Genomic DNA, 27,503 nt, shown 5'->3' with positions numbered 1-27,503 from the left:
ACTGTCCTCTACACTGCCATATATTTTGGACTATAGGAACATTCTGACCACTGTCCTTTTCACTGCTGTATATACTGGATTACAGGAGCACTCTCACCACTGTCCTGTACACTACCATATATAAAGGACTATAGGAGCACTCTGAACCCTGTCCTATTCTTTGCCGTATATACTGGAGTATAGAAGCACTCCCACCACTGTCCTGTACGCTGTCATATATACTGGAGTATAGGAGCACTCCCACCACTGTCCTGTACGCTGTCGTATATACTGGAGTATAGGAGCACTCCCACCACTGTCCTGTTCGCTGCCATATATACTGGAGTATAGGAGCACTAGCACCACTGTCCTTTACACTGCCGTATATACTGGAGTATAGGAGCACTCCCACCACTTTCCTTTACAATGCCATATATACTGGACTATAGGAGCACTCCCACCACTTTTTTGTCCACTGCCATATATACTGGACTATAGGAGCACTCCCCCCACTCTTCTGTACAATGCCGTATATATTGGAGTTTAGGAGCACTCCCACCACTGTTCTGTACACAGCTGAAAATACTGGACTAAAGGAGCACTCCCACCACTGTCCATTTCACTGCCGTATATATTGGACTATAGGAGCACTCCCATCACTGTCCTGTACACTGCCGTATATACTGCACTATAGGAGCACTCTGACCACTGTCCTGTACACTGCCGTATATACTGGAGTATTGGAGCACTCCCACCACTGTCCTGTACACTGCCGTATATAATGGAGTATTGGAGCACTCCCACCACTGTCCTGTACACTGCCGTATATACTGGACTATAGGAGCACTCCCACCACTTTCCTGTTCACTGTCGTATATACTGGAATATAGGAGCCTGCCCAAAACTATCCTGTTTACAGTTCCATATATACTGGAGTACAGGAGCATTCCCACCACTGTCCTCTACACTGCTGTATATACTGGAGTATAGGAGCACTAGCACCACTGTCCTGTTCGCTGCCGTATATACTGGAGTATAGGAGCACTTGCACCACTGTCCTATACACTGCCCTATATACTGGATTATAGGAGCAGTCACGCCACTATCCTTTACACTGCCGTATATTCCGGAGTATAGGAGCACTCCCACCACTGCCCTGAACACTGATATATATACTGGACTATTGGAGCACTCCCACCACTGTCCTGTACACTACCGTATATACTTGAGTAAAGAAGCACTCCCACCACTGTCCTGTTCACTGCCATATATACTGGAGTATAGGAGCACTCCCACCACTGTCCTGTTCACTGCCGTATATACTGGAGTATAGGAGCACTCCCACCACTGTCCTGTACACTGCCTTATATAATGGACTATAGGAGCACTGTCACCACTTTCCTGTACACTGCTGTATATACTGGACTATAGGAGCATTCTGACCACTGTCCTGTACACTACCATATATACTGAAATATAGGAGCATACCCACCACTGTCCTGTTCACTGCCGTATATACTGGACTACAGGAGCACTCCCACCATATTCCTGTACACTGCCGTATATAATGGACTATAGGAGCATTACCACCACTGTCCTGTTCACTGCCATATATGCTGGACTATTGGAGGACTTCCACAACTGTCCTGAATACTGCCATATATACTGGACTATAAGAGCCCTCCCACCACTGTCTTGTACATTGTCCTATTTACTGGACTATAGGAGCACTCCCACCACTGTCCTTAACACTGCTATACATACTGGACTATAGGAGCACTCCAACCATTGGAGTGTAGGAGCAGTCCCACCAGTGTCCTGTACACTGCCGTATATACTGTACTATAGGAGCATTTCCACCGCTGTTCTGTACACTGCGGAATATACTGAACTATAGTAGCACTGCCACCTCTGTCCTGTACACTGCCGTATAAACTGGAGTATATGAGCACTCCCACCACTGTCCTGTGCACTGCCAAATATATTGGACTATAGTAGCACTGCCACCACTGCCCTGTACATTGCCGTATATACTAGAGTATAGGAGCACTCCCACCACTATATTGTACACCGCCGTATATACTGGACTATAGGAGCACTCCCACCACTATATTGTTTACCGCCGTATATACTGGAGTATAGGAGCACTCCCCACCCCCCCTTCCCGCTGTCCTCTACACTTCCCTATTTACTTGACTATTGTAGCACTCCCACCACTGAACTCTACACTGCTGTATATACTGGGCTATTGGAGCACTCCTACCACTGTCCTATACACTGCCATATATATTGGAGTATAGGAGCACTCCCACCACTGTCCTTTACACTGCCGTATATACTGGAGTATAGGAGCACCCCACCACTATCATATACTCTGCCGTATATACTAGAATATAAGTTCAATCCCACCACTGTCTTATCCACTGCTGTATATAATGGACTACAGGAGCACTCCCACCACTGTTCTGTACACTGCCATATATACTGGACTATAGGAGCACTCCCCCACTATCCTGTACATTACCAAATATATTGGACTATAGGAGCACTACCCCCACTGCACTTTACACTGCCGACTATAGCATTCGGTTTGATTACAGACTGTTTGTCAAGTTGAGCTGGGAATTTTTCTTTTTTGTTGTTTGACATGCATTGCCTTTCCATGTAATCTTTGATGTAAAGGCCTGTGTGGGTTTCCTCCGGGTACTCCGGTTTCCCCCCACTCTCCAAAGACATGCTTTTATTGCAGAAGCATCAAAAACAACAAGTTACTTGTAATCGGGGTACATCTCACCCTGTACTGCGACGCAGCGCACCACATTGCAATACAGTTCCAAGCATACGATAAATACATTCAGAAATAAATACATTCGCTCAGCGGTATGATGCCTGACGTGATGTGCGTGGAGGGTGAATCCCCCAGACCAACACGTCATGCATGACGCCGCTTACCCCAGAAACTGTAGCATCCTAATACAAAATACATTTTCTAGTCACGATGTCATGCAGAAAAAACGAAAAACCGAAGGTCACAATCTACAATAAGCATCGGGTGTGTGGGGGGGGAGGGGAAGAAAGGGGGAAACACAGGCCCGAAGCTTTATTGAAGGGACAAAGACACGCAAGGGGGAGTAGGGGGAAGGGGAAATCTTCAGACGTCCTCTTCCTCCTTAAAGTCCATCAAGGAATAGTCTCTGAGCAGACTGAGGATCAGTCTGCGGCAGTCCTCAATGGACATCCTCTCCCGCTGGTGGATGAGGCGCTTTCTGGCGCACCATAAAGCGTCCTTAAAACAACACAGCACCCGCCAGGCGCCGTCAATGTCCTCCAGAGAAAAGGTTCCACAGAACAGTCCATTCAACACCCCAAAGTGAGTGATGGCTGTCTGTGGTACAAAGTCCTTGAGTTCAGGTTCCAGGGCCCCCAACAGGGTCTGAGCAAATGAGCACTCCCAGAAAACGTGGTAAGACGTTTCCTCGTGGATGATGCAGAAGGGGCAGTGTCTGTATCTGCTCAGGTTCCTGGCATGCATAAATGTCCTGAGAGGCAATCCCCCCTGGATAGCCATCCATGCCAGGTCTTTATGCCTGTTGGTGAGAATGTTGGAAGAAACATTCCTCCAGACCACCTTGCAGGTGTCTGAAGGCAGGCCTGGAACCGACTCCAGAATGTCGCTTGCTCTGATCAACTTGTAAATGGTCTTTGGCTTCCACAAGTCAGGCTTGACTCCCTGCAGCCCCTGCTCCCTGATGAACTTGAAGGTATCCAAGTAGTACCAAGGAGTGTCCCAGTTGTAGGGGATGGAACTATCCCAAGTGTCCCACCCCAGGGACCTCCAGAGAGGCAACAGGAAGAAGCGAGACATTGCGTTCCCGCCAGAGTCCATAATCCGTTTGGGCAAAGTTCTGCGGATGCAGTTGCAAGCAAAGAACACCCTCAGCTGGGTGGCGATGTCGGGCACGCCCTTACCGCCCTTGAGGGGTTCCTTGAACATGACTGCCCGCTTCACTCTGTCCATCTTGGAGCCCCAGATGAAGTGAAACACCGCCCTGGTGATGGCCTTACAGGTGTTGACCCGTGGGGGCCAGGCCTGGGCGAGGTACTGCAACACAGGGAGAATCTCGCTGCGGAGTACCAGTGTCTTCCCTTCGATGGAGAGGTCTCTGAGGCTCCAGAGTCCAAACTTTTGACGCATCTTGGCCAGTCTCTCCTCCCAAGACTTCAGGGCTGCGCCCTCGGCACCAAACCAAACTCCCAAAATTTTCATGAATTTTCATGAAGTCTGTCTTGATGCCAAAGGGCATGGATGCAGAAGAAGGCAGGAACCACTTTCCGAAGAGCATGACTTCCGACTTCCCGCAGTTGACCTTTGCCCCCGAAGCTTGGCCGAAGTCCTCGCAGGTCTGGACGAGCAGGTCGATGGAGCGCTGGTTGGCACAGAACACCGTCACGTCGTCCATGTAGAGCGAGCACTTCACTTCCCGTCTGTCTGGTCCTGGTGCGGTGATTCCCCCGATCTCTGGATTCCGTCTGATGCATTCGGCGAAGAGCTCTATACAGCAAACAAAAAACTCTCCAAAGACATGCTGTTTGGTGAATTGGCTCCTGTCTGAATTGGCCCTAGTCTGTGTATGTATGGAATGTGAGTTAGGGACCTTAGATTGTACGCCCCTTGAGGGTCAGGGACTGATGTGAATGTACAATATATATGTAAAGCGCGGCATAAATTGATGGCGCTATATAAGTACCTGAAATAAATAAATAAGGCCAGTTATAAACTGAGGCAGTGGCCATTTTTGTACTGTTGAATTGTTGGTGAGGGCGCGCTTGACACCTTAGCTTCCACTGTGCTGCATGATGGGTGTCCAGTGCACTCCTGTACCTTTAAGGAGTGGTGGGTTCCCTCAGGGCCAGGACAAAGACCTGAAGAAAAGAATGAAAGCAGATATGGGAGACCAGAACAGAGCTGCAGAGAGTCTGGATGAAAACAGGACAGAACAGAGCTCAGGGACAGAGAGAATTGATGTTGCTGTCTTCACCTGAATTATTGATACAGATACCATAGAGTCGTAAAATATTCAAACACTCAAATTTCTTCATTGTTTGGCTCTCAGACAGAAATGTCCTCCGAATGAATCTGTAAAAAACAGATATTGTCACCTTCTGCCTTCCCTACCATGCACTAGAAAAGGACCAGTCTACCTCTCACGAGACAGAAGAGGACTGGTCTGTGTGTCCCCAGAACTCACGCTTCACTCTGCACATTCTTATCCTTGAACACTTTGATGGCCACAGGACTGCGGTGGAGCTCTCCTCGGTAGAGGTAATGTGTGGGTCTCTCCAGCAATAGGTCTCCTTGCTTCAGATCTGTTGTCCTGATCTCTGTGATGTTCCATTTTGGCCAGATACCTAGAGATAGAAAGCGGTCAATTACACTTTCCCAGAGCAATATGAGATACCTAAAAGGCTTGTTTGCACCCTGTTCATTTTGCTGCACACGACTGTAGATGTATGGTGTGAATAAGGCCAAAGAGACAGCGCAGTGCAAGTAGCCTGCCTTGTAGCTCCCTTTGACTGAAGCCTCAGGTTGTTCTGCCCAGTAAGGGTGCAGTCACTGAGAGGAGTCACTCAGTTCACAACAAAGAGGCTAATAGGAGCCTGTAAATATGTGGAGAGTATAGCTTCACCATATTGCACTTTTGATGAATGCTGAATTTGCAGTATCTTATTTATCTGACAGCTGTTACTTTTAGTGATCAAGAAGATCTGACTTGATTTACAAATCATGTGCCAATCATGCCACAGCAGTACATTGTGGGTATTTGGTACTCCTTGCCTGTATTAGGTGAACATCCACGTTTAATTTTTTATGCAGGTCTTGAATTTCTGTTAGAGGGTATAGTATAGCTTGCTATCAAAAGATTGGGAATTTGGCCTACGCTGCCCCTCATGTGAAAATTCAAGATGGAGGTAATGAGCATTTTTTTTAGTAGATATGAATGCCATTGCCTCTTGTTAGAAGCTTTCCTTAACCCAATATCTAATATCTTCTTATTAACAGTACTAACATAAGTATGAATGAGTTGGATCTTAATAGAATAATTGAGTTATTATATTTATATTTGTTCTAGATTGGGAAAAGTAAGTAATTAGACTTCATAGTCTGTGAATATACATATCTTGGGTTTTTCCTTTACATTCAAGCCACATATGAGAGCAATTAGCTATACCTTCCCCCATCCTCCCCCATCTATGTAAGAGATTATATGTTTCACTAACTAGTGAATTGTTCGGTTTACAAGGTTTATACTGTAATATTTCTTGATTACGATATTTATATACGAGATAACTCTTAGTAAGATTACTTTTAGGAATATATATATATATAATGTATTCTGATTGATGGAATGTCTAGGCCTTCTTAGGTTACACTCAGCCTTTAGGAGAAGTAGACTGGAGGTTTGTTATATATACACATCTGTTTCCAATTATCTTAGTGGGACTACAAGAGAATACCAACCCACTTTTAGGAGATGGTGGGGGCTGGATTGCTCTTTTAACAGCTGAACAAAGACTTTTTTAGCTCACTCTTTATAGAAGCCTTGACACACACACACACACATATACAATCTTATTATCAAGAACTTAACTATATTTTTTGGACATTATTTAAACATTCTGTATGCCAATATTTTATTTCTAATTTTATGCAACGTTATTATTAAATCATCTTTTTGAGTAATTGCAAGAAGTGGAAGGACTTTCTATTTGAACATTTCTCATCAATACAAGTTAATAAAATATCGAGACAATACGATATTTTACAGTGGCGAGCCTCCAGTTCGATTAGTTTCCGACAATCGCTTATTTTTGACTTTTTTCTCTTTCATCTTGATGAGAGGGAAGTTGTTTGCAAATTCAGCAAAATATGAAATCAAGCTTTCAGGAGAAGTAAAGTCTGCAACAGATGAATCGTCGGCATAATCGAGAACCTAAATGCAGAATTGGTGAGAATTTTGCGCAATTGCAAGAAAACGCTGTTCCTTGGTGATGTCATTTCCCGCCAAGAGAGAAAAGACGCGTTATGTAAAGAAAGACCTTCTTAATCGGTAAGTAATGGATTTTATTGATGAATTATCTAGAGAGAGTAAGTTAGAATTCAAGAATCTGTCTACATTTGTTAAAGATGATGAACTTTGGCGGTACATGTATAATGAGTGCTTACAGGCTAATATTAAGATTAGAGATGAGCGAATTTCTCAAAAATTCGATTCGGCTGATTTGGCGAATTCCAGTGTGAAATTCGATTCGATGCGAATTTCTTCGCTACGAAGATGACATATAAAAAGGGTTTCTAGGCTTCAGAGAGCCTTTAAATTAGTGCAGAACACTGTACCTTTAATTTAAATGCCCTTGGAGATGAGGAAAGAGAAGGAGAAGGAGAAGGAGAAGGATGAGAAGAAGGAGAAGGAGAAGGATGAGAAGAAGGAGAAGGAGAAGGATGAGAAGAAGGAGAAGGAGAAGGATGAGGAGAAGGAGAAGGATGAGAAGAAGGAGAAGGATGAGAAGAAGGAGAAGGATGAGAAGAAGGAGAAGGAGAAGGATGAGAAGAAGGAGAAGGAGAAGGATGAGAAGAAGGAGAAGGAGAAGGATGAGAAGAAGGAGAAGGAGAAGGATGAGAAGAAGGAGAAGGATGAGAAGAAGGAGAAGGATGAGAAGAAGGAGAAGGATGAGAAGAAGGAGAAGGAGAAGCAGAAGGAGAAGGATGAGAAGAAGGAAAAGGAGAAGGATGAGAAGAAGGAGAAGGAGAAGGATGAGAAGATGGAGAAGGAGAAGGATGAGAAGAAGAAGGATGAGAAGAAGGAGAAGGATGAGAAGAAGGAGAAGGAGAAGGATGAGAAGAAGGAGAAGGAGAAGGATGAGAAGAAGGAGAAGGAGAAGGATGAGAAGAAGGAGAAGGATGAGAAGAAGGAGAAGGAGAAGGATGAGAAGAAGGAGAAGGAGAAGGATGAGAAGAAGGAGAAGGATGAGAAGAAGGAGAAGGATGAGAAGAAGGATGAGAAGAAGGATGAGAAGAAGGATGAGAAGAAGGAGAAGGATGAGAAGAAGGACAGTTCTGTGACAGTTTCTGTCTATTTCTGACAGTTCTGGGACATTCACTCCATACAGCTGTTTCAACCGCTGTATGGAGGGAATGTCATGGAACTGTCAGAAATAGTCTATTTCTGACAGTTCTGGGACATTCACTCCATACAGCTGTTTCAACCGCTGTATGGAGGGAATGTCATGGAACTGTCAGAAATAGACTATTAATGACAGTTCTGGGACTCTGACAGTTCCATGACATTCCCTTCATACAGCGGTTGAAACAGCTGTATGGAGTGAATGTCCCAGAACTGTCATTAATAGTCTATTTCTGACAGTTCCATGACATTCCCTCCATACAGCGGTTGAAACAGCTGTATGGAGTGATTGTCCCAGAACTGTCAGAAATAGTCTATTTCTGACAGTTCTGGGACATTCACTCCATACAGCTGTTTCAACCGCTGTATGGAGGGAATGTCATGGAACTGTCAGAGTCCCAGAACTGTCGTTAATAGTCTATTTCTGACAGTTCCATGACATTCCCTCCATACAGCGGTTGAAACAGCTGTATGGAGTGAATGTCCCAGAACTGTCAGAAATAGACTATTTATGACAGTTCTGGGACATTCACTCCATACAGCGGTTGAAACATTGTATCTATTTTTTTCCATAAATGACATTCTGCAGATACACTTAGAGGAGCGCTGCAGATACACTTTTTGCCGGCTTGGAATTATTCTTATTTTCATCCTACTTCTTCTTTTTCTTCTTATGAGGATGAGGATGAAGAAGAAGAAGTAGGATGAAAATAAGATTAATTCCAAGCCGGCAAAAAGTGTATCTGCAGCGCTCCTCTAAGTGTATTTGCAGAATGTCATTTATGGAAAAAAATAGATACAATGTTTCAACCGCTGTATGGAGTGAATGTCCCAGAACTGCCATAAATAGTCTATTTCTGACAGTTCTGGGACATTCACTCCATACAGCTGTTTCAACCGCTGTATGGAGGGAATGTCATAGAACTGTCAGAAATAGACTATTAATGACAGTTCTGGGACTGTCCTTCCATACAGCGGTTGAAACATTGTATCTATTTGTTTCCATAAATGACATTCTGCAAATACACTTAGAGGAGCGCTGCAGATACACTTTTTGCCGGCTTGGAATTAATCTTATTTTCATCCTACTTCTTCTTCTTCATCCTCATCCTCATAAGAAGAAAAAGAAGAAGTAGGATGAAAATAAGAATAATTCCAAGCCGGCAAAAAGTGTATCTGCAGCGCTCCTCTAAGTGTATCTGCAGAATGTCATTTATGGAAAAAAATAGATACAATGTTTCAACCGCTGTATGGAGTGAATGTCCCAGAACTGTCATAAATAGTCTATTTCTGACAGTTCTGGGACATTCACTCCATACAGCTGTTTCAACCGCTGTATGGAGGGAATGTCATAGAACTGTCAGAAATAGAATGTTTCAACCGCTGTATGGAAGGACAGTCCCAGAACTGTCATTAATAGTCTATTTCTGACAGTTCTATGACATTCCCTCCATACAGCGGTTGAAACAGCTGTATGGAGTGAATGTCCCAGAACTGTCAGAAATAGACTATTTCTGACAGTTCTGGGACATTCCCTCCATACAGCGGTTTCCGGCAAAAAGTGTATGTGCAGAGTTCCTCTATTCTGCAGATACACTTAGAGGAGCTCTGCAGATACACTTAGAGGAGCTCTGCACATACACTTTTTGCCGGCTTGGAATTATTCTTATTTTCATCCTACTTCTTCTTCTTCTTCTTCTTCATCCTCATCCTCATCCTCTTCTTCTTCTTCTGAGGATGAGGATGAGGATGAAGAAGAAGAAGAAGAAGTAGGATGAAAATAAGATTAATTCCAAGCCGGCAAAAAGTGTATGTGCAGAGCTCCTCTAAGTGTATCTGCAGAATAGAGGAACTCTGCACATACACTTTTTGCCGGCTTGCAATTATTCTTATTTTCATCCTACTTCTTCTTCTTCTTCTTCTTCTTCTTCATCCTCTTCTTCTTCTTCTGAGGATGAGGATAAAGAAGAAGAAGAAGAAGTAGGATGAAAATAAGATTAATTCCAAACAGGCAAAAAGTGTATGTGCAGAGCTCCTCTAAGTGTATCTGCAGAATAGAGGAACTCTGCACATACACTTTTTGCCGGCTTGGAATTATTCTTATTTTCATCCTACTGCTTCTTCTTCTTCTTCATCCTCATCCTCATCCTCAGAAGAAGAGGATGAGGATGAGGATGAAGAAGAAGAAGAAGAAGAAGAAGTAGGATGAAAAGAAGAATAATTCCAAGCCGGCAAAAAGTGTATGTGCAGAGTTCCTCTATTTCTGACAGTTCTCTCACAGCTTCTTCACATGTACAGCGGTTGAAACATCTGTATCCTAAATGGAAACTAATAGATACAAATTGTATCTATTAGTTTCCATTTAGGATACAGATGTTTCAACCGCTGTACATGTGAAGAAGCTGTGAGAGAACTGTCAGAAATAGAGGAACTCTGCACATACACTTTTTGCCGGCTTGGAATTATTCTTCTTTTCATCCTACTTCTTCTTCTTCTTCTTCATCCTCATCCTCATCCTCTTCTTCTGAGGATGAAGATGATGAAGAAGAAGAAGAAGTAGGATGAAAAGAAGAATAATTCCAAGCCGGCAAAAAGTGTATGTGCAGAGTTCCTCTATTTCTGACAGTTCTCTCACAGCTTCTTCACATGAACAGTGGTTGAAACATCTGTATCCTAAATGTAAACTAATAGATACAATGTTTCAACCGCTAAACATGTGTTCCTTCTGTCAGAGAACTGTCAGAAATAGCGGAGCTCACTGCAGGGACACTTTTGCCGGCTGATCGGGAAATGTTCGATTCGCGCACCCGAAGTAGGCAAAATTTCGGTTTCGCCGCGAATCGAATATTTCCTGAAATTCGACTCGAATTCCGGTTCGCCTGGTTCGATTCGCTCATCTCTAATTAAGATAGAAAAATCTAAGTTTTCCTTTAAGAAACTGAGCAAACAAGTTAGAAATGTAATGAAGTTAGTTAATGTTTTTAACGCCATGATTTTTGATGTTTCTAAGACTGCTGCTTGTGTAATGAAGCAAGATCAGAGCAGTGTATGTGCTAATTGCCAGACTTTGACTGAGCAAATTGATGATCTGCAAAGTGCAATTCAAACAAAAGACATTCAGTTATCTGACCTGCAGAATGATGTAAAAAGAATTTGTGTGAATACTAAGGCAGAGAAACAAAAATCTTTTGTACCAGACATCCAGTCTATAGAAGGAGACCCTATAGATCAGGAAGAAATGTGTAAGAGAAAATTAAGGGATAAAGCTGCAGAACTTAATCTTAAAATCCTTGATCAGCTCATGAAAATTTTGAAGGATATGCCAGCCTATGATAAGGAATCTAATGCTTTCTATAACATGGAGGTTTATGAAAATTTTTGTAATAATTTTTGTTTAAATCAGGAGCAAAGAAATTTTCTATTCTGTTTATGGCTCCCCAGCGTTATGGCATGTAGATTAATCAAAACGCCATATATTGAGGATGATGAGGAAATGCATAGCAATGCATCAAACCGACTACGTCAATTATTGATATTTACTACTGGACAGGAAATTCCTTCTTTGGAAATCTTAGACTCCTTAAGAGCTACGATTAATGATGATCCTTTTGAATTTAAAAATAGATTTTCTAAAGTATACAAAATGATATTTCATTTAGACAATGAGACTCCTTCTATGGTAAATGCTTTTGTTAAAAAATTCAAGTATCTTGATCCAGCATCTGTTATTATTGCTACTGGAAAAAATGATTTAGATCAAGCAGCCAAAGTTATAGATACATTTAGAAGGCTTAAATTAAATAATCAGAAGAAGGAAAGTTTAATTGTTCAAAATGGAGAACAGAGAGAGACCATGTGCTTAGCCACACCCAGTTATGATGATGAATACGTCACAGGCAGGACGAGAGTCTCAGAGCAGACAGGAAATACTATTTGTTTCTATTGTAAACGATTTGGTCATTTGAAAAGAGATTGTATTCATTATAAATTAGATTTACAAAGAAAAGCTTTGGAATTAGAAGATGAAAATATAATTTCTGAACAATCTGCTCCTCCATGTTTCAACAATAGTCTGTCTGAGTTGCCTTATGCCTCAGAAGTTAAAAAGATCAGTTCACTGAGAGTTAACAACAGCTTAAACAATATGGTAAACAGTGCTGTTGTCATTAATAGGAATGGTTTACTGCCATTGCCGAAATTTAAATCAGGATCAAATCGAGATTCTTCTTCTTTACCGTTGGAATATGTTGCTCCACATTTATTGGATGAAAGTGGAAGGCCCAAATCAACATTAATTGATTCTTCCATGTACTGTAATGTTGGAAGTATTTGTACAGCAACTGCTGACATGTCTTCAGATCATAAATGGCCACATACAGGAACCAATCTTGAATTGGAACAATTGGTTAGATCACATACAGATCTGTGGAGTCAAAGCAAAAATGATGTAGGTTTGTTTAAGGATTTTGAAGTTGACATTGAAGGTAGAGACCCTAAGCCTCAACCTCAATACAAATTGCCATTAGAATCAATTAATCCAATCTCTTCCATTGTAGATGAGTTTTTACAGCAAGGAATTTTAAAGAAAGTACAATCAGTGGTGAATAATTGTATTTGGCCTATCAAAGCTGATAATTTATATTCTTTATCAGTTGACTTCAGGACATTGAACAAATGCATCACAAATAACAAATCTATTGTTCCTGATTGTAACATAATGTCACATCTGGATGCCAAGGCCAAAATATTCTCAGTGCTTGAAATTGCCAATAGCCATTTGTCAGTACCATTAGCTAAGAGTTGTCAATATAAACTTGCTTTTAGCTTCAACAAAGAAACATATACATTCACAAGATTAGCCCCAGGCATGGATATAAGTGATGGCATTGTTCATGAGTATTTGGGAAAAATATTATCTAAATTCTCTAGGCCAGAATGTATTGTCCAGCATGTAGACAAGCTTCTCTTGTCTACACAAAATAGAACTGAGCATATCACTCTTTTGTCTGAAATATTTACGTTGTTACAAACAGCAGGATTGAAATTGAATACAGAGAAAGTTCAGTTGATGAAAAGACAGGTGGAATTCCTTCATATGCAAATGAGTCATGGACAGAGACAGTTGTTGCAAGAAAAAGTTAGAATTATTTCTGCTTATCCAATTCCAACAAATCGCAAGGCTTTGCATCAGTTTTTGAGCGAAGTAAATCATTGTAAAGATTTTATACCCAATTTTGCAGAGAAGTTTAGATCATTATTTGATCGTTTGAGACAAAAATATGGTGTGTCCGATCAATGGGATCAAACTGAGAAAGAAGCTTTTGAACTATTGAAATAGGATTTGCAGAATGCTACTACATTAAATACTGTTGAGTTTTGTAGTAAAATTCCTTTTGTTTTAGAAACCAATGTTTCCAATAATGCAATCTCAGCAACTTTGTCACAATTAAAAGAAGGTAATCAGAAAATAATAGGTTTCTTCTCAAGAACTTTGACAAATATGGAGAAAAACTTTGATGCACATATGAAAAAATTGTTAAGTGTTTTCTTTGCAGTCAAAATGACTGAACACATTGAGATCGAGTAAGATTATTTTACAGGACACCTGATTCATCACTGAAACTCCTAGAGGAAAATGGTTCAACAGACAATTATCGTGAAAATTATCCTATATGGTACAAAACACTGTCATCCAAACACATTCAGATAGATGTAACAAAAAGACCTTTTCAGGAAAACATACCAACACATGTTTGTACAGCTGTAAGTGAGAAGTTTGTACCTCATGTTTTCAACATAGGAACTGAGAAAAGTTTGAAACCAGTATGTATTACTGCAGATCAGTCTTACACTACAAGAAGTGAGCCAATACAGAAAACAGCTACGCATATTTCCAATGTTATAGAGATAAGATCAAAGGCATAATCCTTTGTCATCTCTGGGTTGATACAAAACCTTTCTTTGGTTTTGAAACCAAGGTTTTGAATCATGACCAATAATGGAGATGTAGCATCCTGTTATATTTATTTTTGTTTATTTCAGGTACTTATATAGCGTCGTCAATTTTACTATGTTATATGTAGTGCTTTTTACATATATAGTACATTCACATAAGTCCCTAACCCTCAAGAGGTGTACAATCTAAGGTCCCTAACTCACAGTCATACATACACATACTAGGGCCAATTTAGATAGGAGCCAATTCTCCTACCAACATGACTTTGGAGTGTGGAAGGAAACCGGAGTACCCGGAGGAAACCCACACAAGCACAGGGAGAACATGTAAACTCCAGGCAGGTGATGCCATGGTTGGGATTTGCATCAGCAACCCTAGTACTGTTAGGCGGAAGTGCCCGCATTCTAAAATAGAACACTACAAGTCAATAAGAAATGTTATAATGAAAATATGTCTTCCATGTCATGACTAGAAATGTTTGTGATTGTGATATGTAATATTAACAGATGTGAGGATTAAATGTAAGAGGATTAATCCATGTAAAATTATCAATGCCAAAATAATGATACTGCATTTCTGTTACAGGAAATGACCTAAGAGTAACTGTTAAAGGAAGAAAGTTCAAATATTTCTAAACCTTTCAGATGATAATACATTTTCCAAGAAGGAAATTTATTCTGGAAGAAGCTTTGCAACAAGAATTTCATTCATCATTGTTTTTGTTGTTCTTTTTATGTTCAATAAAGTTATTTTAACTTTACAGAGTGCTAGAAGAAGACAAGACATCTCAAGGCATCTCATAGAGGAAGAACTTATAAAACAATTGACTTTTGACTACTGATGAAATAATTCATTCATCATCAGATATATTGTTTTTTTTTGTGTGTACATTTTATTTTGACATATGTTTACTATATCAAGATGAGATCAGTTTTCACATGAACATTTGCAATCACACACTATGTATTTTCAGAAGTGAAAGGGTTAAACGTTTGTTACAACAGAGTCACTCTACTTAGTTAGAACATCTGTTGTTAATTAAGTTAGAGATACGTTTTTCTAAGGTACATATAGAAAAACTTAGGCAAGCTTTACATTGTTATATGTATGTTTTAAAAAAAAAAATCATTTGATATACATGTATGGATTGAAGCTAGGAAACATATGTTATGGTTAAATGTTAATAAGGTAATTTGAAAAATGTATGGATTTTAGAACTGTGTGCTACCACATTTTGGAGGGAAAATATGAAACATCTATTTTTTAAGTGACATATTTTAAAGTATTGTACTATAATGTTACAGTTATACATTTATTAAGGGGATGAATTATTTGGTAAAAGGAAAATAATAAGGGTAAAAATATTTTTATGTGATACATAACAAAAGGTTTATCAAAGAATTTGTTTTCCCATTATAGAATCAAATTGAAGATAAGTTCAGATCAATTATCTTAAGATCCAAAAACGCATGAATGGATACGAAAGTGACGAGAATGTGTATAAATGGATTAAGATAAGGAAAATGATTAAGATTCGATAAAATCGATCATTTTGAGAGGGAAATGTTAGAAGCTTTCCTTAACCCAATATCTAATATCTTCTTATTAACAGTACTAACATAAGTATGAATGAGTTGGATCTTAATAGAATAATTGAGTTATTATATTTATATTTGTTCTAGATTGGGAAAAGTAAGTAATTAGACTTCATAGTCTGTGAATATACATATCTTGGGTTTTTCCTTTACATTCAAGCCACATATGAGAGCAATTAGCTATACCTTCCCCCATCCTCCCCCATCTATGTAAGAGATTATATGTTTCACTAACTAGTGAATTGTTCGGTTTACAAGGTTTATACTGTAATATTTCTTGATTACGATATTTATATACGAGATAACTCTTAGTAAGATTACTTTTAGGAATATATATATATATGTATGTGTTATACATCTAATGTATTCTGATTGATGGAATGTCTAGGCCTTCTTAGGTTACACTCAGCCTTTAGGAGAAGTAGACTGGAGGTTTGTTATATATACACATCTGTTTCCAATTATCTTAGTGGGACTACAAGAGAATACCAACCCACTTTTAGGAGATGGTGGGGGCTGGATTGCTCTTTTAACAGCTGAACAAAGACTTTTTTAGCTCACTCTTTATAGAAGCCTTGACACACACACACACATATACATATATACAATCTTATTATCAAGAATTTAACTATATTTTTTGGACATTATTTAAACATTCTGTATGCCAATATTTTATTTCTAATTTTATGCAACGTTATTATTAAATCATCTTTTTGAGTAATTGCAAGAAGTGGAAGGACTTTCTATTTGAACATTTCTCATCAATACAAGTTAATAAAATATCGAGACAATACGATATTTTACACCTCTGCCACATCAGGAATTTCTAGACCACTGACCATACCCCTGTCTGTGTGCCACAGTGATGGTGTTCTGTGTACTTACATGCTAAATTAATTTCAGCCAGTTTAGCATTCAGTATGCTCATTTCATCCTTCATGTTGTCCATCTTGTCCGCGATTTTGGGCACATGACCTGCATCAAACAGAAATAGACACAGTGTTCTTACATTTTCAGGTGGGCGAAATCACAGCTGTAAGTCCATATAGAGAATACAATGGTACTGATTTTGGATGAGGAGACCAGGCTCACCATCTCCAATTCAGCCCAAATGTGTACAGTAGGGTGGAGGTCAGGGCTCTGCATAGGACAGTTGAGTTTCTCTGCACCAAACTGGTCAAGCCATGTCTTTATGGAGCTGGTTTTATACACAGGGGGCACAGTCATGGTGGGGGGAAGAAAAAAAAAAAAAAAAAAGGAAGAAGGAGGTCTTCGCCAAACTGTTACCACAAGATAGGAAGAGCACATTTGTCTACAATGTCTTTGTATGACATAGAATTACCTGGACCCTTCAACTGAACTCCATTTGTAGGGGAGTCTATATACGTCAGGGAGACTTGAATTGGACTCTGATTGTAAGATAAAAAAGGTAATTTATGGCACATACACACTATACTAATAGGGACGCAAACACAGACTGGTGTGCAAGGAACACACACTTAAGTGGTTGTAAAGGCTCAAGGTTTTTTACTTTCATGCATTCTAAACACAAAGGTAAAAATCCTTCTATGTGCCTCAATACTTACCCGAGACCCATGATGATCCAGCCTCTGGTGTTCTGATTCTCTGCCTCTTCATTGGCAGAGACAGCAAGCGGGAGCCATTGGCTCTTGTTGCTGTCAATCACAGCCAGTTAGCCAATGAGGGGAGAGGGGACGGGTCCAAGCTGTGGCTCCATGTCTGAATGGACACATGGAGCAGCGGCTTGGGAACACGCCTGCTCCGGTGCACTCCATAGCAAGGTGCTTGCTGTGGGGGCACCCAACAAAGGAGGAGCCAGGAGCGCCAGCAAGGGACCGGAGAAGGAGAAGGATCCAGGCTGCTCTGTGCAAAACCACTGCACACAGCAAGTATAACATTTGTTATTTTCTAAAAAAAAAAAAACAAAAAAAAAATATATCAACCTTTAGAATTGCTTTAGGATTCCTGCTGTGTTCAAATTAAACATTTGGCCTTCCTTTGACACTGTACGGTTAAGACAGGCTACATATCTTGAATGAATCATGACAGACCGTTTCTGCGATTTTCAGAAGATTTATAAAAATATGATCCAGACCTACCTACACTTGTCTGGAACATGAAAGATCTGCAGAGAACCTTACATACATTAGGTGGATCATCAATACAGTTCTCATTTTATTTATTATATTGTGACCCTGTGCTGGTTCAAAAAGCAGCAATATAATATAGCATAGCAAAAAAATGGTTTACATTGGCTGTAGTGAGGGCTAAGAACTCACTGTTGAGGTAAGCGCGGAGCTCATTCAGGTCTTCCTCTATATCCTTTTCATTCTGCTCCTTCCTGGTTTTCTCCGTGAAGAACCGAGAAAATTTAGACCTGTGTTCGGCAGCCAGCAGGACAGAGATCTGCGTGGCAGCATCCCCCAGTCGGTCGTTGATCAGTTCAAACTCTTCCTTAATGCCGTTGGCCTTGAGTACCTGTCTCCACCAGGCATGGTGAGAATATTTAATGACCCAACACTTGGCGTTCTCCAGCGTGGTGGCCAGCTCCTTCACCACTGCCAGCAGAGCCGTTGACTTATCCTGCTGATCCTCCAGAGTCTTTGCGGTCAGAAGCAACATTTTGATCCTCTTCTCTAGGCGACGACATTGCTTCTTGTTGGAGCTGGCCTGGTCACAGTGGTTATAGATGGTCTGAGCAACAGTAAGAACGTGACCCTACGTCTCCATCTCCTACAAGGACAAAAAGGGTTAGAGAAGGTCAGGGTTTGGTCAATAAAGGACATTTGTCCCAAGACAAGTGGAGACCCACCTAGAGATTGAACATAAAAGATCTATCCTTTTTTCAGAACAATATTATCCTTAATGAAGCTAAAAAATGGCCAGGTAGAGCCTTCTGGTTGGACAGGGGAATAGTGGTTAGTAACACTCACTCCTGATTTCAGGCCCCTAGTAATAAAGCGACATCAGTTTCAAAGACGTACAAAGGGAAAGTTTGTCAGGCCAATAACGGTAACAAAAAGGCACCTTGAGCTGTCTGCATTCCACCATGTCAATACATCCAGGAAGGCTTTTGCTTGGTAGATGTGCTTGTTCCCTTTTCTCATAAACTGAAACAGGAACAATGAAGACGGACAACAAAATTACCCCACACTGATTATTTTGGATCATATATCTAACGCCAATCACAGAAATCTCATAACATCTAACACAATCATTTCAAAAGTTATTTTCAATCTTTATGATCCCCAAACTTCATTAAAATATTCCCTGGTGATCCCGCCATGGAGGTTCTTGTTCAGAGACATTTCCTGTCATAGGGGGGATAATGCTTTGTCCTTGTCTCCCAGTTGTCTGCAAGTCTGCATTGGCACCCTGTCACACGGGCTTCCTGTGGGAACTACTAGTGACCACGTTAACACACATGATGCAAGGCATGGTCCAGTGTTTTCATCAGGAAGCCCACCTTGAGAAATGCCATCACTGGAGACAGTGCATGTAGACACAAAGTGGCTGCAACAAGGCTGCAGGAGATCAGCAGCACCGAGATGAAACAAAACTGTTTATTAAATTTTACATTTAGTTTAAGTCTCAGATTAACCTACACCCCATTAAAATGTCTTGGCTCATAGAAGCAGGCAAAGTCCATTCCCAGTCCGAACCTACCAGACCACCGCCAACTGGAGAGGCCAGAACGTTCTGTAAAACATCCGAGAGAGAGTGCATGTTCACCCCTGACTGATTTCTTTCTCAAACATCATGTTCCGCAATTAAGTTACATGTCGACAGCATAGGCAAATATTCCCAGCATGCATCACTTCTTCCTTTACACGCGCTACACCACAATGTTTGACTTTCTCTGTACAACACTGGGGTATATGTCAGAGCTATATAAAATGATTAATAGTGTGTGACTGTAGAGGAAATTAGAGTGTAAGCTCATCTGGTGCAGAGATTGATGAATTGATGTGACTGGCTCAGTGTTCTCTGTACAGCACTGCGGTATAGATCAGAGCTATATAAATGAATAGCAATAATAGTGTGTGATTGGAGGGGGGGGGGGGGGGTTGTTGCTACCATATTTTAATTTATTACAGGTACTTATATTGCACCATCATTTTACATATATATTGTACATTCACATCAGTCCCTAACCCTCAAGGTGCGTACAATCTAAGGTCCCTAACTCACATTCATACATACACATACTAGGGCCAATTTAGACAGGACTCAACCTACCAGCATGTCTTTGGAGTGTGGGAGGAAACCCATGCAGGCACAGGGAGAACATGCAAACTCCAGGCAGGTGGTGCCATGGTTGGGATTTGAACTAACGACCCTAGTACTGTCAGGTAGAACCATTTATTGTTGATTTTTTTGTTTTAAAGGGGCCCAGTGGAACCCCAGCTCAGTAGTACCCCCACTCAGCAGATCCCCAGCTCATCGGTACCCTCATTCAGCAGATCCCCCGCTCGGTGGTGAACCTCAACTCTGCTCATCTCCCCCGCTCGGTGGTAAGCCCCAACTCTGCTCATCTCCCCCGCTCGGTGGTAAAAACCCAACTCTGCTCATCTCCCCCGCTCGGTGGTAAAAACCCAACTCTGCTCATCTCCCCTGCTCGGTGATAAAAACCCAACTCTGCTCATCTCCCCTGCTCGGTGGTAAGCCCCAACTCTGCTCATCTCCCTCGCTCGGTGGTAAGCCCCAACTCTGCTCATCTCCCCCGCTCGGTGGTAACCCCCAACTCTGCTCATCTCCCCCGCTCGGTGGTAACCCCCAACTCTGCTCATCTCCCCCGCTCGGTGGTAACCCCCAACTCTGCTCATCTCCTCCGCTCGGTGGTAACCCCCAACTCTGCTCATCTCCCGCTCGGTGGTAACCCCCAACTCTGCTTATCTCCCGCTTGGTAGTGGAGAGATAAGTGCCGTGGTTGGGATTTGAAACAGCGACCCTAATACTGCCAGGTGGAAGTGCTAACCATTTAGCTACTGTGCTGCCCGATATTAGAGTGTAAGTTCCTCTGTTGCAGATACTGATGTGACTGGCTTAGTGTTCTCAGTACAGCACTGCAGTATATATCAGAGCTATATAAATGAATAGCAATAATAGTGTGTGATTGGAGGGGGGGGGGGTTGTTGCTACTGTATTTTAATTTATTACAGGTAATTACATAGCACCATCTATATACATATATATTGTACATTCACATCAGTCCCTAACCCTCAAGGGGTGTACAATCTAAGATCCCCAACTTGGGGGGGGTGGGGTATTCGAGTTTAAGCTACTCTGGTGCAGAGACTGATGTGACTGGCTCACTGTACAGCACAGGGGCGGACTGACAACTCATGGGGCCCCCAGGCAATAGTGGATTATTGGGCCCCTGTGTCCTTGCCCAAACTCAAAAAGCCTAGGAAAAAGGTACCAGGGGCATCTCATGGGGCCCCCTACTGACCCCAGGCCCTAGGGCAGTGCCCGAGTTTCCAAATGGTCAGTCTGCCCCTGGTACAGCACCACAGTATATGTCTGAGATATATAAATGTATAATAATAATAGTGTGAGATTGTTGGGGGGATATTAGGGTGTCAGCTCTCTGGTAAAGCACAGAATGAATATTCCTCTGTCCTCCGCACAGTATAGAACAATTACTTACTCTTGTCCAGGCGGAGAGGTGGTTGTGGAGTCTCAGCCTGACAACTCCCAGTTCCTGTATTGCGACACTCCTAAAGTTCCACTTTCATTTGCTCTGCTGCAGCTGCTTCACATTGTATCATCTGTTGTGCATTTCATCGTCTTTCTCATTGAAATTCCTCTGTTTGTCCTCTGTAGAGCGATGACATCCAGATTGTGGGATGTCTGTGTGGAGTATAAGCCATCATACAACCAGCGATCGGGATCAATACATGGAATTCATTCTCTATGGAAGGCGAAGTGATAAACTCCTTGATGACATCATCCTGGGAGATGAGAATATCCCAATTTATGTCATGGGGAGATGATCCAACCAGACGATACTTGGTTTTCAATTTGTTAATTTATATGTTTAATAATTGTATTTTTTGATAGGTTGATCTTGCTGAATGTAGAGCTTGGATCACACGTATAGGTGCAACCGAGCAGTGGTTCATTTTTTCAATGTTTTTCGCACTTTATCATGTCACATGTAGGGCAGCCCATTCATTTTAACCTCCCTGGCGGTCTGATTATTTCCAAGTTTTGGTGCTGAAAGCGGTACCATTATTTTGCATGGAAATATGTAGTTTTTCCATTGTAGGCTGTAATTTTTAGGAATAACTCACTGAAATCTGCCTGAACAAGAGTCTAGAAAACATCCCGGGTAGGATAAAATTTTAAACACAAAATCATAAATTATAATTTAATAAATAATCATAAAAAATAATAATATAATAATAATACATTTAATTCAATAATATAATCAAACCAAAAACACTGAAATTTGAAATAGAGCGCCAAGTTCGCACATTGCTGATCAAAGTTGCAAAATCATTTTCAGTGTCTGATGACGAATTTCCCCCACGAGTCATTATCACTCAATTCTGCAAGTGGTTCTGATTTACTATCGCTGTTCTCTAGCTGATCTAAACCCGCTTTTGACCTAAAGGGACGCTATTTGGACGCCATGGACATTTCTCAGTTTCCAGGCAGAAAGAACAGACAAAATGCAGGCAGGGCGCCGGACAAAGCACTCGGGACAAAACGTATGTGAAATGGGTTGAAACAGCAATGTTTTGCTATGTAAAATTTGTTGTGAAAAGAATGACATTTTTTTAAATTTTCAAATTTCCTGCCGCCGGCGGCGCCCGTATGTCCCGACGTCACAGGGACCGGAACACAGAAGCCGGATGCCGGCATCGGCCGGAGGAGATGGCCGGGGACGCTGCAGGGGACACATCGCGGGAGCGAAGGACAAAGGTAAGCTCTGCAGGGACTCCCTATGCAGCGCCGCATGGTAAGCCCGAGTGTAGCTCGGGGTTACCGCTTTTGGCACTGACATTTTACCCCGAGCTACACTCGGGAATACCACTAGGGAGGTTAATGGTCTACCCTACGCACAAGAAATGCAGAAAAGAAGTCCCTGACTTTTTTTCAAAAATACGCCGCACCGAATCGCATGCTGCACGCATTTGCAGATGAGTGGGTGTATCTCTAACATTTATTGGTACCACCGCATGTCTGCTAAAAAAAAAAAAAAAAAACTATTTCTGTGGTTGTCGGGAATGTGCGCAAATTTGTGCACATTCTTAGTAGACACGTGCATTTCGTTTTGATTTGTTTTTCGGACGAAAATTTCATTTTCGGAGATTCGGACATATACAAATCTTTGCATGGACATAGTAACAAAAGTGTAAGTACAAAACATAAAAGTTACTGCGCTGCCTATACTGAAAAAATAATAAATAAACCACCCTGCTACATATAGGGTCCCTACAAGTGTGCGTATACTTCCATGCCCTATGGGCCAACAAATATATCCCTCCTGCCCAGTGGCTAAATCATAAATAGGGAACCAATATATACACTCGGCGTGTTCAAACAATTGTGCTATAAAATTAAGAATAGCAAATATACAATACCATCAAACTACGGTATATATAAAAAGTGAACTTAAATGCAAAAACTAATATATAAATAGTCCCAATGAGAGTGCAAACATAAAAAGTTTGAATGTGAAAAAATGCGCATCCAATGTGAATACTAAGTGATACAATAGGTATGCAGGCCATACATGGTTCAAATTCCGAACAATTTTTCATCTGAAAATTGAAAACGTTGTTCGCTCGGTAATCCGATGGTGCCATCAATGATTTCGAAAATCGGCCGACCAAGTCATGAAATTCACCCCATATAACAGGCAAAACTTCTGTTCCTTCCAGGTCACGGATCATGGTCATATTCTTTTTTGGAAAAACTATCGTACAATTCGACCATCATTGAGTCAAAAATTGGTCGTTTTTCATGAATTTTCCAACATGCCCGATCACCGAAAAGGGGAGATAAATGACCGCAATACAAACCTGACAGACGGTCTAACTGGGCAGCACAGCGGCTAAATGGTTAGCACTTCAGCCTGGCAGTACTAGGGTCGTTGGTTCGAATCCCAACCACAGCACCACTTGTCTGGAGTTTGCATGTTCTTCCCGTGCCTGTGTGGGTTTCCTCCAGGTACTCCAGTTTCCTCCTACACTCCAAAGACATGCTGGTAGGTGAATTGGCTCCTGTCTAAATTGTCCCTAATATGTGTATGTATGAATGTGAGTTAGGGGCCTTAGATTGTACACCCCTTGCGGGTTAGGGACTGATGTATTTATCGGTCATTATACACAATGTTTCTGAAGAAGTAGTCCATATCATTCCTGGATTTAAACACGGGTTTATTTACTAAAGCCGTAGAGTGCAAAATCAGGCTCACTTCTGCATAGAAACCAATCAGCTTCCAGGTTTTATTGTCAAAGCTTCATTGAACAAGCTGAAGTTAGAAGCTGATTGGTTGCTATGCACAGCTGCACCAGATTCTGAGTAAATCCCCCCTACAGTGTCGTATATAAACAATTGCCTGCTCTGTAGTTGAGATAGCTGGGAACTCGGTAGAAGTGGCATTTCTAGGAATGTGGCCTTCCTCAAAGTCAGCGATGGGCCAATCCGTGTTGGGCAACAGCCAAAATCTACAGCTCAGCCTCGTGTGATTTGCAGGGTGAGGTGAGAACAGCAGGAAAATACACCGTGTATGTTGTATATATAGTCACAAGATCCCGTCCACAGGAAATTACTAACCAAAGCGAGATCTCTGTTTCCCCCACCAGAGGGAGACTCACCCAAACTCTAGCTGGCCACACACAGGCATATGCAAATCTTTCACAAGATCTGGAGCTCTGTAAGGCTCGGTTCACACCCATGCAGTTTTGCGTTTGATCTGTTTCTGCTGTACTTTTTGTGCTGTGTTTTTTGCACATGCATTTTTTTTACATGTTTTTGATGCATTTTGCATTTTTTTTTCTTGTTGCTAGGTAGATTAAAACACAAAAACTCACTTCATTCTTTTCTACAGCATCTCCATTTAAGTCTATAGAACAAAAAACGCAACTTTTTGTCCTGGACCCTTTCCAAAAAAAGCCCTGGGTGAAAACGTGGAGATGTGAACATGTCCCATAGGAAATCATGTTAAATGGACTGCTGTGCATTTCAGCAAAATGCAAAAGATGTGAACCTGGGGTAAGGGCTCATTTATATTTGCTTTGACTTCAGCACACATTAGAGTACCTGCCGCATCAACTGGATTTTTTTTTTTTTATGTGTTTTTGATGCATCAGTGATTTAAAGAAGCTTGGCAAATGCCCTGTGTTGATTTTTATTTGTTTTAAAGGGGCCCAGTAGATCCCCAGCTCATTGGTACCCTCGTTCAGCAGATCCCCAGCTCATTGGTACCCTCGTTCAGCAGATCCCCAGCTCATTGGTACCCTCGTTCAGCAGATCCCCAACTCATTGGTACCCTCGTTCAGCAGATCCCCAGCTCATTGGTACCCTCGTTCAGCAGATCCCCAGCTCATTGGTACCCTCGTTCAGCAGATCCCCAGCTTATTTGTACCCCCAGCTCTGCTGAACTCCCACTCGGTAGTAACCCCCCCAGCTCTGCTGATCTCCCACTCGGTAGTAACCCCCCCCAGCTCTGCTGATCTCCCACTCGGTAGTAAACCCCCCCCCAGCTCTGCTGATCTCCCACTCGGTAGTAAACCCCCCCCCAGCTCTGCTAATCTCCCACTCGGTAGTAACCCCCTCCCCCAGCTCTGCTGATCTCCCACTCGGTAGTAACTCCGTCCCCCAGCTCTGCTGATCTCCCACTCGGTAGTAATCCCCTCCCCCAGCTCTGCTGATCTCCCACTCGGTAGTAACCCCCTCCCCCAGCTTTGCTGATCTTCCACTCGGTATTCCCCCCCCCCCCAGCTCTGCTGATCTCCCACTCGGTAGTAACCCCCAGCTCTGCTCTGCTGCTCTCCCACTCGGTAGTAACCCCCCCCAGCTGTGCTGCTCTCCCACTCGGTAGTAACCCCCCCCCCAGCTCTGCTGCTCTCCCACTCGGTAGTAACCCCCCCCCCAGCTCTGCTGCTCTCCCACTCGGTAGTAACCCCCCCCCCAGCTCTGCTGATCTCCCACGCGGTAGTAACCCCCGACTCTGCTAACCCTTCTCTCTCTGGTCCCAGCTCACCTCCCACTATACTGCTCCCATGTTGCGTACCACATATGACATTGCTAGCTTCTCCTGCTCCTGTCCCCCAGCTCTGCTGATCCTCTGCCGCTCAGTCCTCTCTCACCTTCCACTATAGCATTCCCATGTTGCACACCATCTGCTAGTTGCTCTGCTCAGGATCCCACTTGCCTTCCTGCTCCAAGCTGCACACCATATGTGATGTTCGCACAAGACATTCCCTGAATATATACACGAGCTGATAGTGACTGCTGACAATGTCTTTCCAGTTCTCTTGTTGGTTTCCCAGTGCATCCTGGGATATCTCATACCTGCAATACCGCTAAAGCTGAAGAAAAGCCTCCCAAAAGCTGCAGGTGCTGATAGCGAGCTTTGTCATCAACTTCTATGGAGGCTTTGGAGACACTTTGAAGCACCAAGAAAGCAACATGGGATGTAATTTTTAAAGCAACGCAAACACAATGTGGAAACAGGACTGTAAGGTATTTTATATTATTCAGTGGCAGGGGCTTTGATTGGCATTCAGCGCACTTTAAAAAAAAAAAAAAAGCATGTCCAATGCCGCTGATAAGGGGGTACCACCAGGCCTCCTGTAGGGGGCTCGGGCCCTGCCACCTAGCAGGGGGGCCCGGCCGGCAGCTTCAGACTTCATGTAGGATGTAGGGTTACCCCCTCATCTCTTTAAAACCAAACACAATTATTACACAGGTTCTGTGGCTGATTAAGGTGCTAATTAAACTCTGTGCCTTATCTGCATTAAGGCTCGGTTCACACCTATGCGGTTTGCGTTTGATCCATTTCTGCAGTGCTTTTTGTGGTGCGTTTTTACCGCATTTTGAGGTTTTTTTTTGTTTGTTATTTTCATTTTTTATACATTTAATCTTGTTGCTAGGCAGATTTTAAATGCAAAATGCAATACATGCTTTTCTGCAGTGTTCCCATTGAAGTCCATAGAACCAAAAATGCAACTTTCTGCGTTTAAAAAAAAAGTCCCCAACCCCTTCCAAAAAATGAAACGGGTGAAAACGCTCAGATGTGAACGTGTCCCATAGGAAATCATGTTAAATGGACTGTACTGCGTTTCTGCAAAACGCTGCAGAAAATGCGTAGGTGTGAACTTGGGGTTAGGCTAGGTTCACACCTCTGCAATTTGTGTTTGATCTGTTTCTGCAGTGCTTTTTGTGGTCAGATTCACATTTTTTTGCACATGCGTTTTTTTCTGTGTTCTGATGTGTTTTACTTTTTTTTTCATGTTTTTTCTTTGTTTCAGATTAAAACACCGCAAAAGTGCACTACATGCTTCTCTGCAGCATTTCCATTGAAGTCTATAAAAAACACAACTTTGAGTTTAAAAAAGTCCCTGACCCTTTCCAAAAAAACGCACTGAGAGAAAACACAGAGATGTGAACATGTCCTATAGGAAATCATGTTAAATGGACTGTAGTGCGTTTCACCAAAAAAAAAAAAAAAAGTGTGAACTTGGGTTAGCCTCAGAACCTGTGTCATTAATATATGTTCGGGTTTAAAGGGATGAAGTGGCAACCCTAGTA

General features: G+C 42.0%; 1 protein-coding gene and 1 long non-coding RNA gene across 2 annotated transcripts; one reads left to right on the top strand and one right to left on the bottom strand.

Annotated features, from left to right (window-relative positions):
- Positions 1-4,983: 4,983 nt before the first annotated feature.
- Positions 4,984-18,461, bottom strand: LOC149431195 (mixed lineage kinase domain-like protein). The gene is made up of 4 exons (XM_089665800.1): positions 18,014-18,461; positions 16,599-16,688; positions 5,229-5,388; positions 4,984-5,116 (listed from the first exon to the last, which is right to left on the bottom strand). The coding sequence occupies exons 1-4, from the start codon at positions 18,354-18,356 to the stop codon at positions 4,984-4,986; spliced, it is 726 nt and encodes a 241-aa protein (XP_089521926.1). The 5' UTR covers positions 18,357-18,461.
- Positions 6,964-16,511, top strand: LOC149431196 (uncharacterized). Its single transcript, XR_016309360.1, has 2 exons — positions 6,964-7,088; positions 14,704-16,511. It is a non-coding gene; the product is annotated as an uncharacterized LOC149431196 (long non-coding RNA).
- Positions 18,462-27,503: the final 9,042 nt, after the last annotated feature.

Source organism: Staurois parvus, unplaced genomic scaffold, assembly GCF_062004578.1.
Source record: "Staurois parvus isolate SC_StPar_1 unplaced genomic scaffold, SC_StPar_1.0 ptg002356l, whole genome shotgun sequence".
In the NCBI taxonomy this organism is placed as follows: Eukaryota; Metazoa; Chordata; class Amphibia; order Anura; family Ranidae; genus Staurois; species Staurois parvus.
The sequence above is the reverse complement of the archived record's forward strand: the minus strand, read 5'-3'. Positions and strand labels throughout refer to the sequence as shown.